Source organism: Syngnathus scovelli, chromosome 16 (genome assembly GCF_024217435.2).
Source record: "Syngnathus scovelli strain Florida chromosome 16, RoL_Ssco_1.2, whole genome shotgun sequence".
NCBI lineage: Eukaryota > Metazoa > Chordata > Actinopteri > Syngnathiformes > Syngnathidae > Syngnathus > Syngnathus scovelli.
The window spans coordinates 7,078,831-7,093,527 of NC_090862.1; the positions used below are offsets into that span (position 1 = coordinate 7,078,831).

Genomic DNA, 14,697 nt, shown 5'->3' on the forward strand with positions numbered 1-14,697 from the left:
TGTTGTAAAACAACTCAGAAGTTGTCATTCTATAAATGTAAAAAATAAGTGACTATAGAAAATGAGATGTCACTTGATTCTCCATTTTTTTGGAAAATCTATTTTAGCATTATTGTCTTCTGCATGGCAAACGGAAATAAATCACCTTTTTGTGCCTATTGTGGCGTTCCCCGGGGGTCAACTGACAGTGCTGACTTCCTACGAAGGGCTAAATTTAGGACCGTGCCTCGTATGGCCTCCGGCAGCACATTAACCTCTGATCTGTAACAGCCTCACGCAGAAGGCGCCCGTTGCGTAGCCCTTTGACTCGATCTGTCGCGTAGTTGTGTTGCGATGCCAAAATGAAAACTATTTGGCGACTTTCTCTCCTGTGAGCTCGGATGTATGCTCGGAGCAAACAAACAGATTAAACACTTAACGTGGGTTAGGCGCTGAGTGAGAGCGTTCCTTCTTGTTGGATTTTCAAGTGAAATCTTGCTGATAAGACGTGTCGAAGTTTGTTAAGTATCTACTCTTGACTTTTAGACCAATTTTAGGTCGATATCAAAATCTGTGCTCTACACCAGATGTTATTTATTGATTTGAATTGTGTTCTTTTTTCTGAATCTGTAATACCGATGACAATTCCATTTGCATATCTTGACGTTCTAATTGTTGCCAGTGTTTGACATGCGGGTGACACTTGTTTGTGTTTCCTTTCGCCAAAACCCCGCTTTCGATTTATTTTGGGTTCCACATAGTAGAGGCCGCATTGGCGGCGCAGGAGGAAAGCATCACGAGTCATCTAACAGTGACATTCAAACTGAAAAACACAAACAAAACTAGCTAGCGCTATTAGCTAACGCTAACCGGTGAAGCCAATAAAACTCAAAGCAACTCTGGTTACCTTTTAGCTTTGATTTGATAGTTTAGTATCAGATTATTATTATTTGCATTATTTCCACTGCTGGAAAAAAAATGTCCATGTTATATTTTATTAGTCTTGATTTCATTACAAAATCTAAAGCTGTGAGTCTTATTTGCTTCCTTGTGGCGACAGCAAGATTTTACACGGGAGTTGTTTATATTTGGGCAACAATTTTTTTTTTTTGCTCTGCTCAATGCTTTCCTTCTAAATTTAAATGACTGAGCTGCGTTTTGCAACATCAGCGCAGACAAAGTGACGCTGGATGCACAGCTCAGCTCATTTCCAGCCCGGCGGGCAGCGCTGGTGCGGCGAGGCCCCGCGCTCTCTTGGCAGCCGCTTCTCGCTTGGCGTCCAGATGTTGCTTTGACTCCGGCGCGCCAAACGTGTCAAACCAAAGCGCCGGTGACGTTTGGGCCGCAGTTATTCTGGAGTGGAAGCTGCGCAAACACGAGCAGCGTGCGCCGGCTGAAATGTGCCAAGAAGTAATTGTTTCCATGTAACGCGGTGCGAGTCGTTATTCAACTTTTCTTTTTATTAGCGCAAATGTTCGCGGATATGCTCGGATGGGCCGCTTTGCCGAATGTCAACTAAATACTTGTTCGTGTCATCACGGCCCATTGTTGGAAAGCCTCTGATGGTGGCGACGGGTGGGAATAAGTTTTTTTTTATTCTCGGTATATGACAGTAAAATAAGGTATGATAGGAACTTGAGTACTCAAGAAAGGCGCAATTTTTGTCAATTTTTTTAGGCTGGCCGGATCCCCAGATATTTTCTAGGGAGCTTCTTGGCACTCCTGGAGTTTTTTAAAGCAACTTAGTTTAATTTAATTATTCCTATTTGACGACAGTCGGGAATGTGTCGAATTTGCACATAGTCTCACATCCCCGAACCGCCCACCCAACTCCTGAGCCCCCGAGGTGATTTATTTGGCCTAAGAATACAACAACATAGGAACGAAAGCCGTTTCAAGAAATCTTTTAAATAAAAACAAGTGCTGTAATGAGGATACTTCTGTTTAAATGTCAAACGTAACAGTTGCAGATGTGATCCAGCCGTGCACTTGGATCCAATTATCTTACTGCCTGGAAGTACATGAAATGTCTTTTTGCTTCAGGTTTCAGTTCTTGGAAGAACGGGCCTTGCTTCTTATTGCTTGACTGATCTCACGGCTTAAAATGTCTACACCATGTACCCGTGTACGGTTTTGTATTCTTTTCCCGCCGTCTGAAACATCATTTGTGTAAAATTCGGTTCAAAACAAGTCAAATACATTTGATAACAATCAACAGGGTGTTTTTCGGACAAGCAGAGGCACTGTCTGCCGTTTGAGTCTGCGACGGGTTAAGCTGTTATCGTTGCCGTCAATAAGATATTTACGCAGGACCGCAGAGCGCTTTTGGGAGCGGGAGTCAGTTTACCGCCGCGATAAAAATGAGCCGGCGCCCGCTGAGGAGGTGCCCGCCCGTGTTTGCGCTGTCACGGCCAAGGACAACCGCTCGCACCATAAGCAGAGATTTCCACCTTCACGCTCACTTAACTTTGGGCTCCGGCAGGAAAGCTGCTCCCCGCCAGATGAAATGCATACGCGTCGCCCTTTGACATCGTGCGCCTCCTCAAGGACACATGACAACGCTCATAAATGGACATTTAAAATGATAATTATCTGCAGCTAAAAGTTCTGCCCTCCTCCTCCATATTGTCTTACATGTTGTTGTTGTTTCTTGTCACCCACCACTTTAAATTTGAGCTGGGCTTGTTAGCTTTACCATGGCGAGAAACATGCTAATGTGTTCTTTTTTCACTTCCTGATCCGGGCGCTAACATGTCAAGGGTTAATGTTTGAAATTAGGGTTTCAAACCAGGGTTAAGGACTCATTGTAAGGTTTCCAAACAACGTTAGAGTTTCATACTTTGTGTTCAATACAGTGGTAGTAGGGTTTCTATCAAGGGTCAGGGTTGTATTCCGCCATTTTCCTTTTCAGTGTCCGCCATCTGTGCGACCCGTCATTAGAAAGACTTGCCTCAGTGGGTGACTTCAACCCCACTAGGATGTGTTGAAGCTACAGTTCCAGGTCATAGGAGTGCGTCGAGGTGTAGATGCGATAGGTAACTCTAGATTTGTAATTACAGAGCATGTGCAATTACAGAGGGTCACCGCTCCATGATAACCTGCCGGCTTGGTCAATGGCTGATTGTTACACATAGAACCAGTGCAAGAACCCAACCGGACGCCATCTTTGGGTCCATACTTGAATATGAATCTGCATTGGGCTAGCTTAATTTGCTCGTTAGCTGTTAGCTTCCTCGACCTAAAAAAGTTAGCTCTACTACTTAGAAGGGGTTTATTTAAGAATATCTGTCTGCATCTACACAACTAAATGTACTCATGCTAACTTTGATAAGTTAGTTAGCTCATAAATGTTGGGAAATACTGTCTAAGAGTATCATAGTTTGGATCTGTATGTCGTAGCCAATGATCCAGTGGCATACCATCTTGCCGGCCGTCAGCAGACAGCAAATCTAATAAAAAACTCTTCCAGTCTTCATAGTCGCACAAGAATGGAAAAAAAACAGCTCAAATATTGGATCTCAGGAAATAGCGCCGGACAATTTCCTTCAAGCGTAACATTAGAATGCCAAAAGCCGGGCTCCCGGAGGTTCGGGGCCACCGCCACTGGGCCGGCCCAATTAGACGGCGCTTCCCCGTCGAGTGGCGGCCGCTCTGAACACGGGAGCGCCCGGCGGGAGCGTGAGGAGCAAGCGGAGGAAGCGGCGAGGGGATACACGCACGACCCCGAGAGTTCTTATTATGCTTGGCACGTAGTCGGCCCGACGTCTCTTGGCTGTCTGCAGTCTGGTGCCTGCGATTGTGCTGCAAAGTGACTCTGAGACCGCAAAATGACAAAATAGATTTATATGGAGTGCCGAGGAGCGGCCAGCCGTGACTGCGAGCTTGCAGCGTGTTTACGAAACAAGAAATAGCAACGCTTATTTGCAGTTTATTTTCCTTTTCATATTTCAAATGCATTCAATATGGAGACAATGCTGCTTTAAAGAAAGCGCCAATGACGTCTAAAATAACTATTTATTTTTATTATTGTTACTTTAATTAAGTGAGCTCAAAGTATACCAAAAAAATGCTGAGCTTGAAACCATCATTATGTTTTTAAAAAGCACAAGGTCAGACTACTTTGATTTTTTTCTAAATACAAGAACGTTAACTTACTGAAAGTTAAATTGATGTGCTTTCCACATAATTTAGTTTTCTATTGTATTCAAACTGCCTGAAGTGCATGGGTAGCCTCTGAGTGAGCCTCTGTGAATTCTGCCTAGCATCAAGTGTGACATGGTCCAAGAATAAGAATCAAACTTTGAATCTTCTCGTTTTTTGGGGGAAAGAAAGCACATTTAGTTCTATTTCTGTTTGCTAAATGCCATTTTTGCTCAGCACTTGGTAATAAGAGACTTTTTTAAAGCCCTTCAAGTATGCCATTGTTCTGCACCCTCCCAGCCTTTCTCGAGCGTATTAATCTCATTGGCGCGCGCTAATGCTGAAATCCCCAACGGAAACACCCAAGAGGACTGGATCTGCTCGGGCCCACACAGACTCCAAGCGTATTTCCCCTACGACGGGCTCTATCGTAGTGACGTGCGGCGTCACAGCCGAAACAGGAAGTGCATTTTTAGGCTACGCGAGTCTGTTTGGCAAAGGTCACAAAGCGGAGCGGCGAGGCAACGCTGCGGAAAGCGATTACATATCATCACTCTCTCATTTCGGCCGTGTTTGGAGCATCGTGACTGGCCGCGTGGGAAGAATGGCTCTTTTCATTGCCCATTCAAACAAAACGAGGCCCGCTAAAAAAAAAACGAGCCGGCTAAGGTGGCAGGATAGTGAAGGGGGGAGAGATTGCAAAAAAAAAAAAGACATTTATCACAATGCGATGTTTCGAATTACCTCCACCGAGAGGCTTACGCTTTCAACGGCATGGCCTTGTCACCTTTTAATTAGAGCAAACCAGATTTTATATTTTTATGGCGGATTGTTATTATTGCTTGTTCAGGAACTTTACAAAAAACTATTTCAATAAGTCCGAAATTTATTAGTAATTTGGAGCAACGTCATTTCGGATCATACAATGAATAAACGCTGGCATAAATTTGGATGCAGACAAACAGTTAGCAGAAACCAGGAAGTGGATGGGTCGACACGTCGCTAATGGGCTAACGTAGCATTTTGTCAGCGCCCTTAAAAACGAGCCATTCTTATTGGGACATAATTACGGGTCAGGCTCGACGACGAAGAATGCAGGCGACTGACTTTCATTGTCATTCTAAAGAAGCTCCTGGGGAGTTGGAATTGGGGGGGTCACATCACCTGAAGGCATGGAGGTTCGCGCCAAGTCACTCAGCACCGTTCAATTCGGATGGCTGAAGGTGCTTATTTGGTTCCTTGCGAATGAGGCCTTATGTTGCCATTTCCAAATGTTTTATTGTGCTTGGCGTGATATGGGCCCGCAGTTGGCTTGTGCATTTCCTTCCTGGCAGATAAACTATCAATGAGTGGCGAGGGAGTTTCAGTCGAGCAGATAAATGGCGGATTGCCGCGGCGGCGCTATCTGCCGAGCAGACTTTTGGAGGAAGGAGGAGGTAGATGAGAAAGCGTGCGGCAGGCGGCGGGAGGAGCACACGCTGCTGGCTGAAGGACGCCCGTCCATGCTTCGGTCTTGCAGCTGGCTTTCCTTTTGCTCATTATCCGATGATGTGGTTTTTGTTTTTTTTTCCAAAGTAGCTTGCACATGCAATGATTCTCACACACTGAGTCACTTTTCAAAATGTGAGAAAAAAGGCTAATGTTTGACAAAGCACTGTTGATTTGGGAGATTATTTTATTTTTAAAATATCATTTTAGTCAAATGCACGTCCCGAGTTGGATTTTGGATTTCTTGTTATTCGCAATAATGTTAAAAAGAGACTGATAGCTTTGAAGCCCTCTAGAACTTAACTAAGCTAGCTAGTGTTAAGGAGCCAACTTTAGCCTGGGTTGTTCCTGAGAGTCTCCATTAGATTTTTGGTAAGGCATTTATTTTTAGGTATAATACTGTAAGAGGCGTTTGAAATTATATGAAAGCATTCAGAGATCATAGTTATGGAAACTCTGTGTGTTCGGAAACGTTTTGAGCATACGTTCTCCTCAGTGCTACTTGCAAAGCCGCTCAGGCCTGTTTTGCGGCTCACTCTGGGATATCAAGGAAGTGTGAGAGAATCTTCCGAGACTGCAAGCACCCCCCCTCCCTTAGTGTCAAGCCCTTGATAAGTCTCGTTTAAACTTTACCCTTCGTAAACCGCTGTGTGTCAACAACTGCCCGTGGCCCAGGCGCTCTGATCTGGTTCGGCAAACACCGGCAACGGCCCATCCGTTGCCGGCTGAATTCCCTGGAGACAAAATGTGTTTCCATCTCACCGGATGGTGGGGATACAGTGATATTATGCGGGAGATGAGTCCAAATGTCGTCAGCGTTTCCTCATATGTGTGCTCGCCATGTCTGAAGCGCTCGGCGCAGTTAGGGGAAAGTCTCGGACAGGTGTGATGTCGGTTCAGGTGGTATCGCACTCAACTCTTCTCTCCTGGCAGACTGTTTGCGGTTTGGATTGGAGAAAGCAAACCTGAGTGGCATTTTCCTATTGGATGTGCCAAAAAATAAAATAAATCATAGAAGCAGATAGTGCCGATTGATCGAGAAATCAATCTGGATTCATTCTTATGGTCAGCATTTACGTATTACTCTACTCACCGTGACCTGTTTCCATGAAAATAATTTCAAGCTCTAATGAAATTAGCACCAAATAAAATCACAGCTTTATGATGCTGTCATTTCTTGAAATGGTGCAGACTAAAAACTTGAGCAGTGCCCACATTTGAGGGTCTGGCGGTGGACTTGAAGGTCTTCAATGGAATCTCAGCGAGCTGGGAGAGGTGGAAGACATGATTTGCCAGTTTACCCTCAATGTTTGCCTCAACATTTTAACGCCAGGGCTCGAAGTGGAGCTGAGAAGTTTCCCAAGACCCGCTCGGTCCCGCGGCGGGCCCCGTGCTCCCGGCCTGTGCGGACTACCCCTCCCCTCCCCGAGCGGTGGGCTGTGAGGCTTCAGGGGAGGCTCAAAGCACCGGAGGGCCGAGAACGGGCCGCCGTCGCCCCTCTGATGTGCTCATGTTTGCCATCGGTGGCTTCGCCTCGTCAACGTGTTGACGCTGCCGCCTCGCAATGGGTCGGCTCACGTGTTGGCACAGCAAAGTTACTTTTTCTCTCCCAAAAATGATTTTACTCTCACATTATTTCACCCCCCTCAAAACTATTTTCATTATAATGTCACTTTTTCTCATATGACTTCTGACTCATGAATGCACAATTTGACTTTTTAATTTATAATAAATACGTATTGTAACCAATGTACTATTTCCTTAATGGCAAAACTTGCACGCTTGACCAATTATTCTGAAGTTGGCATGCAGTAAGAGGAAAGAGAGGGAAAAAAGCTTTATGTTCTTTCGGTTGCTTTCTGTGCTTCAGTTTATTTGCGTGTTTCTGAACTGTTGTCGCCCCCCATTGGTCACTGTGAGATTGCACCCAGTGACAGCCCCACTCCAACTGCTTGGTCTGCATGCATGCGTGTACGTGTGCGAGCACTCGACTTTTATTCATAATAATTTATGTTGTAGTTGTGCCGACAATTAAATATGTAGATAAAATATATAGACAGAATCTGCACAGGATTCCAAAATGTGGAAGTAAATTGGACTTTAAGGGAGTATCTTGCAAAAAAAAAGTTGTTCGACCTCCGTAATTCATTAATGACGTTTGTCAGATAAAAGTTGCATTGTCTCATTTCATTTGATAGTTGAATGTAAAAGACAACCTTGGGTGTATGAGTTTTCCCTGCAAAACGCTGTCGGAGTCGGAGTTTCGTCCCCGCCTACCAGCCCCCCCTTCTGCAATCACTTCCTGGCCCTTCGAATAAATTCTGCGCTCCTCACAACTTGCAAGAGTCGCTCCGTGAGTCACGTTTCCCAAAGTTGAGGAGTAGAAATCACACTTGGCCCTCCTTGCAAACCCCAAAAGGACCGATTTGGCTTATCTGGGAACTTTTGATTTTGCCGTCAGTGCAAGCAGGAGGAGAGCGCACGCCTTCGCCGGCAGGCTGTCATTGCGCTCTTTTGGAGCTCCGTGCGTGTGGATTCGCACTTTTTTTTACTTTTTTTTGTGCCGCTCGCCACTTGTTTCGCATGAATCTCCTCGATCCTTACCTGAAAATGAGCGAAGAACAGGACAAGTGTCTCTCCGACGCGCCCAGTCCCAGCATGTCCGAGGACTCGGCCGGCTCGCCATGCCCGTCTGGCTCCGGCTCGGACACGGAGAACACTCGACCGTCCGACATGCACCTCTTGCACGGCGCCGATTACAAGAAGGAGGGCGAAGAGGAGAAATTTCCCGTGTGCATTCGAGACGCCGTGTCCCAGGTGCTTAAAGGCTACGATTGGACACTGGTGCCTATGCCGGTGCGCGTAAACGGCTCGAGTAAGAACAAGCCGCACGTCAAGAGACCCATGAACGCGTTCATGGTTTGGGCTCAGGCTGCACGTCGGAAGCTGGCCGATCAATACCCGCACCTGCACAACGCGGAGCTCAGCAAAACTCTGGGAAAACTTTGGAGGTACGTCCGCGCTCTCTTTTGTTTGTTTGTTTTACGCATAGTTTTGCGCAACAAAGTAGACAACGTGCATGCATGAAAAAATAATTTTTGCGACGTTTTATCACACATCTCAGTACGCATAGACAATTTTTATTTCATTATTATTATTATTCGCGCGTTTCTGTTGCATGATTCCAGTGCGTAAAAATGCACGCGTTCTCCCCCGCAGGCTGCTCAACGAGGCCGAAAAGAGGCCGTTTGTGGAGGAGGCTGAGCGCCTCAGGGTGCAGCACAAAAAAGACCACCCGGACTACAAGTATCAGCCCAGGCGGAGAAAGTCGGTGAAGAACGGCCAGAGCGAGCCCGAGGATGGCGAGCAGACGCACATCTCGCCCAACGCCATCTTCAAGGCTCTGCAGCAGGCAGACTCGCCCGCCTCCAGCATGGGCGACATGCATTCCCCCGGAGAGCACTCGGGTAAATGAGAAACACATTCACATCGTAACCTGGAGTCTTTTATTCTTGCGTTGGGACACAAAGGGAATGTTTTTTTTAGTCTCTCTCCAGACTTTTACATGCTAAAATTTAAATGCTGATGTGCAATTTTCTGATCAACATGGAGCTGTTGGCAGGACACACACGTTTATGTATAGATATTGTTTAGTTAGGACAAAAAGTAGCTAGCTCTATGAGGCAAAATCAGCGCTGAGTGTGAAGTGATACAGTGTAAAGTTTTGGCTGGATAAAGCATTGCAGCTAATCAGAATTGCTTGGATAATTTTTTTAAAAAGTGAAAAAAAATATGCGTAAATGTTGTGGAGAAGGGGAAAATAAGAAAATTGGTGTATTAATATTGGAGCTAGATTAGGATGTTACCCTTTTAGAAATGTCTTACAGATGATTTGATTTGATTATCAGCAAAATCTGACATGCTGAAAAGTCACATAAACAACAGTAAGTCCATGGCATCACCCTAAGAAGCTAACCATCCTTTTCCTTCCACCAGGTCAGTCCCAGGGCCCACCCACTCCCCCAACCACCCCGAAAACAGACCTCCCCAAGTCAGACCTGAAGCGCGAGGGACGCCCGATTCCGGAGGGTCCCGGCCGCCAGCTCAATATCGACTTTGGCGCCGTCGACATCGGCGAGCTGAGCAGCGACGTCATCTCCAACATGGGCAGCTTCGACGTGGATGAGTTCGACCAGTACCTGCCGCCCCACAGCCAGGCGGCGGTGGTGGCGGCCGCCGCCGCCCAAGGGGGCTACAGCGGGGGCTATGGCGTGGGCGGCTCCTCAGTGGCCTCCCCGGCGAGCGCCGTTGGGGCCTGGATGTCCAAACAGCAGCAGCACTCTCTTAGCACCCTCGGGGGCTCGGCGGCAGGGGAACAGGCTCAACAGCGAGCCACTCAGATCAAGACGGAGCAACTGAGCCCGAGTCACTACGGCGAGCAACAGCAGCAGGGCGGGTGCTCCCCGCAACACGTAGCCTACGGCTCCTTCAGCCTCCAGCACTACAGCGCTTCCTCGTACCCACCCATCACCAGGGCCCATTATGACTACTCGGAGCACCAGGCGGGCGCCTACTACACTCACTCCTCCGCTTCGGGCCAAGGCTCCGGCCTCTACTCCAACTTCAGCTACATGAGCCCCAGCCAGAGGCCCATGTACACCCCCATCGCCGACACCGCCGGGGTGCCCTCGGTGCCACCCACCCACAGTCCCCAGCACTGGGAGCAGCAGCCCATTTACACCCAGCTGTCCCGGCCGTGAGGACTCAACGCCGCCCTTGAAAACACCACATTGACTCTGTTTTTGATTTCCTAGTTGTATCTCTCTGGGGTCACTGATTGTGTAGTGCTACATTCACCTGACTGTGGTGTAGCCGGTGTCTGTCCTGTTCCCCGTGCTGTGACTAGTCCGGGGTGTAGTCCGCCTGGGAAGGCTCTAGTTTGACCCTGAAGAGGACAAGCAGTATAGAACATGGATGTGTGAATGGATGGATGAGTGTCTCTCTCTGGATTGGCTCCCGACAGTGCCTTTTTGTAACGCTTGGAATGGTGATTATATTTTTCTAGATATAATACAAGAATAAATCCTCCGTGAGGACATAGTGCTTTGGAATATTTTAGTATGTACTGTGTATGTGTTCTGCTCTTCAGCTAATCCGTGCCATCCATCCGTTGGAAATGTCTTAAAAGAGCAGGAATGCCAAGTAAAATGGGGGGGGGGGGGTGAAAAAGCACACTCTGTGGCCTTGCTTCCGTTTTTTTTTTTTGGGGGGGGGTGAGGGGGGGTGATGACTGAGGTTTTTTTTACTGTACATATTTTTATTCCAATGGAGGACTGAGTGGCGCAGGCCAAGTCAGACGTGTGGGGAGGGGGAAATATGATGTTTATTTATATTCTGAGCATTTGGCCTTTTTTATAGCAGTTCTCTGAATTTTTTTTTTTTTTTTTCTCGACTTTTATGACGGGTTGCAGTATGACAGGTCGTAGTTTGACGGGTGTTAGGTTGCGCTCGAAACCCGTGCTCTTTTCGGCTTCCGTCTGCCTTGATGCCACTGGTGCCTGCGGAGCCACGGGCGGGAGGCTCCGTCCACTGGTATTCCCACTTCCTGCTCTCAGCAGCCAGCAGGTCTGAGCCCCGGCACGCGCTTCTCTCCTCCCGGCAACGCCTTCTCTAACCTCTCTTAATTTATTCTTTAGCATTAATTTTATTGGAAAATTAACTTTTTTGTTTGTCGCAATTATCTTCGGAGTTCAGAGGCTCGTCGAGCAGAGTAGATTGCTGTCGTTTTGTTTTGTGGTACGAATGTGTTTATTTATCATTTGTAAATGTTATCATTTGATTCCGTGTGTGTACAGATTATTCGAGTCAAACTGGAACTTGTTTTGTTTTCTCACTGTCGTTTGAGGCTATTTTGTGGAAAAAAATGTTGCTGGAATGGACATATTTTCTTCTTTTTTTTTTGTCTTTTGAGATTTGTGTTCCGTTTATATTCTGTATCATTAGTCCTGATTTGTGTCATCTCTTACCGCAGTCTCCTTTTAGGTAAATATGGCGTCTTAAAAAAAAAAAAGCATATCTTTTTTTTGTATCATATTGTTTGCAATAAAAACAAAACACTGTAAACTGTTATTGCCGGCTTTTCATTTCAGTTATTCCCACTGGTCTCCTAAGAGTTTTCTTAACACTTGATTTATGCATTAGTAACAAAAAGTTCCAAATAATATTTTTGGGTAAGAATTGTTTCATACATCTGGTAGTCACCATAAAAACATAAAATACATATTTAATATTTATTACTAATATGTTTGAAAAAAATACATTCGCAAAATATGACTGTTTATTAAAATAGACTATTCAATGATTTGTCATAATGTGTCATTTAAAGGTTGATTTTGACCGTCTTAAATTATGCAATAATTTCTGGAGATACATACAGTCGCTACTGCAGATATTAGCTTTAGCTTAGCATCAGCAAGGCAGAGCTAGATAGATAGAGTGATAGATAGAGTGATAGAGTGATAGATAGTGATAGAGTGATAAATAGTGATAGTGATAGATAAGTGATAGATAAGTGATAGATAGAGTGATAGTGATACATATTCATTTCCTAGCTTTAGCTGTTCGCAATTGAGATAGCAAGCTATCGATAAGAAAGGTACTATGATACTTTGTACATAGGTAGGTTCAATTAAACATTTTCTCATTTTGCTATTTTAGTTATCGTTTTTAATTTTATGTATTTTGCATACATGTCCTTCTGTTTTCAAGAATTGGTCAACAAGTTGAGTGGATTGAAGGCCCGTTGTGGGGACCACATGCTTCCCGACCAAACAGCGGGAGTACACTTGATGAATGTTTTCAAGAGGGGATCGGAAACGAGACCAAATTTTTCTTTTCTTTTTTTCTCCAGACAGGCCTTTCCATGGGCAATTTTCCCAGGACGACCCCATTATTATTCCGCGGAGACGTCTGCCCCCTCCGAGCCCGATGGGTGGTCTTTCTGAAGGCGAAAGGAAGAGGAAAAGAAAGGGTAAAAGGGTAAGAAAAAAGTCGTCGGATACACCCACAGAGAAACTGGAAAACAATCAACTAGAGCTTAACGCGAAATAAGATCGAGTCAATTTTGATAGGGAAGGCGGAGCCTTTTTCTATATGGGGCCTTTTCGGGACATCAATTTCTTGTTTATGAATGTTTATAGTTCCTATGTTATGAAAATTTGATGCTATGTCTTTTGTTTATCAGAACAGTTCCTCTGTAGTTATATTTGATATAGGAAGTGATCATAGTTTTGATTAATGTTTCCCAAAAAGATTTTTTAAATTGTTGTTCAAAAAGTGTTTCGACAAGTTTAGTCTTTTTCTTTCCAAGACATCGCAACCTTGCAATTCCCACCCTTGGTGTCCATTTCCAGAAACATGCAGGTTTGTTTGGGTTTCATTCACACATGTATTTGTGTGACACAATTCCTCTGTTTAAGACACTTTAAATGGACCTTCGCGCTGAGTTACTTTTCCAAACGCTCCATAAAATTCCTCCCGAAACCAAAGGCGGAGGAAGCCGTGCTAAATCACGGGCGTGTTTCCATGGAAGTTTCACCCTCAGCTCAAGAAGTGTGGCACTTTTCCTTCAAGCTGCACCTTATTGATTGAAGACTATTTAAAGACTATGAAACCATTTACAAGTAGATCCAGAGTGGAGATGGTCCAGTGCTAAAAACCACAATCATCAATCACCCGATCCAATTTCTCACATCAATTTACAGTAAAAACAAAATGTGAGAAATGATCTTTATGGAACAGCATTTTTTTTTTTTTCTCCCTTGAATTCTCACTGCGGTCGCAAAACTTTGCCCCCGCCGCCATCCATCTCCAGCTCGGCCCCACGGGGACGCCACCCGGTGCCAAGTCGCCGTGCCGAGGCCAAGCTCGGGTGCCCTCGCCTCCTCCTTCCCACCTTCACCCGTCTTTGTGCGGCCATGTGTAAGAAACCTGGCACCGGCCCGAGGTCAGCGTCCCAAAATGATATTAGCATAATCCCATTAAGTGTGTCAGAGGGCTCATGAGCTCCGGAGAAGACTGTGAGAGGAAGGTCGGCTGAACCAAAGCAATGAACCAAATGACGGATCAAAGGAGCGAAAATGTCTGACCTGTACTGTAATGTGACATTTTTACCTCAAACAAGCACCAAAGTGCAAACAGAGGTCTTGTTTTGATCGTTGATGATTTCCATTGTCGTCGCTCGACCAGCAAATAATTTGAGTTCACAAGGTTGCCTTGTTTTCTTTGGAATTGTTTGCCTTGACTTTGTTCTACTTTTCTCGAACCTGAAACTTCAACCCTGACTAAAAACCTTTTACCTTTAGCGGGAAAGGTTAGCACATTCTTAACGCATTAGCACATTCAGCTGAGCACATTCTCGCGAAAATTGAAGTTTTGTCTCTTTGTGTCTTTCCCACACGACAATCTTTTGTTTTTATTGTTGCTATTATTATTATTATGAAGATTAGCCAAGCTAATGTGTGTAAGTTTCTGTCTGCTTGCATTCTTGGCTCATAATTAGCTTACGTGTTTGGCCTTTGCTACCGGATAACAGCGCGTAAAACAAAGAAGAGCGAGCTAAGCTAACATTTCTCACATGAGATAGGCGTGGCGCCCACTGTGAGCGTGTTTGTCTTTTACCAGGCGCATTAGTTAGTGCGAGTTCTCACAGTGACAGCGAGAAGGCCAAACTCGCAGGCAAGTGACAGGGCGGCACTACGTCAAACATACCGGCGGGGCCCTCTGTTTGGTCATTCCATGCGCGGGACAACCGGTAGCGCTTAATCCTTTGCTCAAATAAGTTAATACTTCAACTAACACGTACAAGTTCAGGGCCAAATGCAAATTCCACACTGACAGACCAGGCAGTAAAAGCAATTAATTACGCGCACACACAGTGACTCACATTCAATCACCATAGAAAAAAAAAAACTGCACTTTTAACTCCAATCCGTCACCTTTGCTACTGTTCTCTTTTGTTGTTTAAATGTTTTGTCTCAGTCTGACACAAATGGCGTGAGGTCAAAGGTCACGTTTTGAAAGTTTACAAGA

General features: G+C 45.4%; 1 protein-coding gene and 1 long non-coding RNA gene across 3 annotated transcripts in view; both read left to right on the plus strand.

The window, feature by feature from the left end:
• Nucleotides 1–14,697, plus strand: part of LOC125984232 (uncharacterized) — a 65,575-nt gene that overhangs the window by 29,166 nt on the left and 21,712 nt on the right. For both annotated transcript variants that reach the window (XR_007486870.2, XR_011088317.1), the window contains exon 4: nucleotides 12,518–12,645. This is a non-coding gene — a long non-coding RNA (uncharacterized lncRNA). The remainder of the gene's footprint in view (nucleotides 1–12,517; nucleotides 12,646–14,697) is intronic.
• Nucleotides 7,931–11,736, plus strand: LOC125984227 (transcription factor Sox-9-B). The gene is made up of 3 exons (XM_049746198.2): nucleotides 7,931–8,618; nucleotides 8,827–9,074; nucleotides 9,604–11,736. Exons 1-3 carry the CDS (start codon nucleotides 8,191–8,193, stop codon nucleotides 10,365–10,367), a joined length of 1,440 nt encoding a protein of 479 aa, XP_049602155.1. The 5' UTR covers nucleotides 7,931–8,190; the 3' UTR covers nucleotides 10,368–11,736.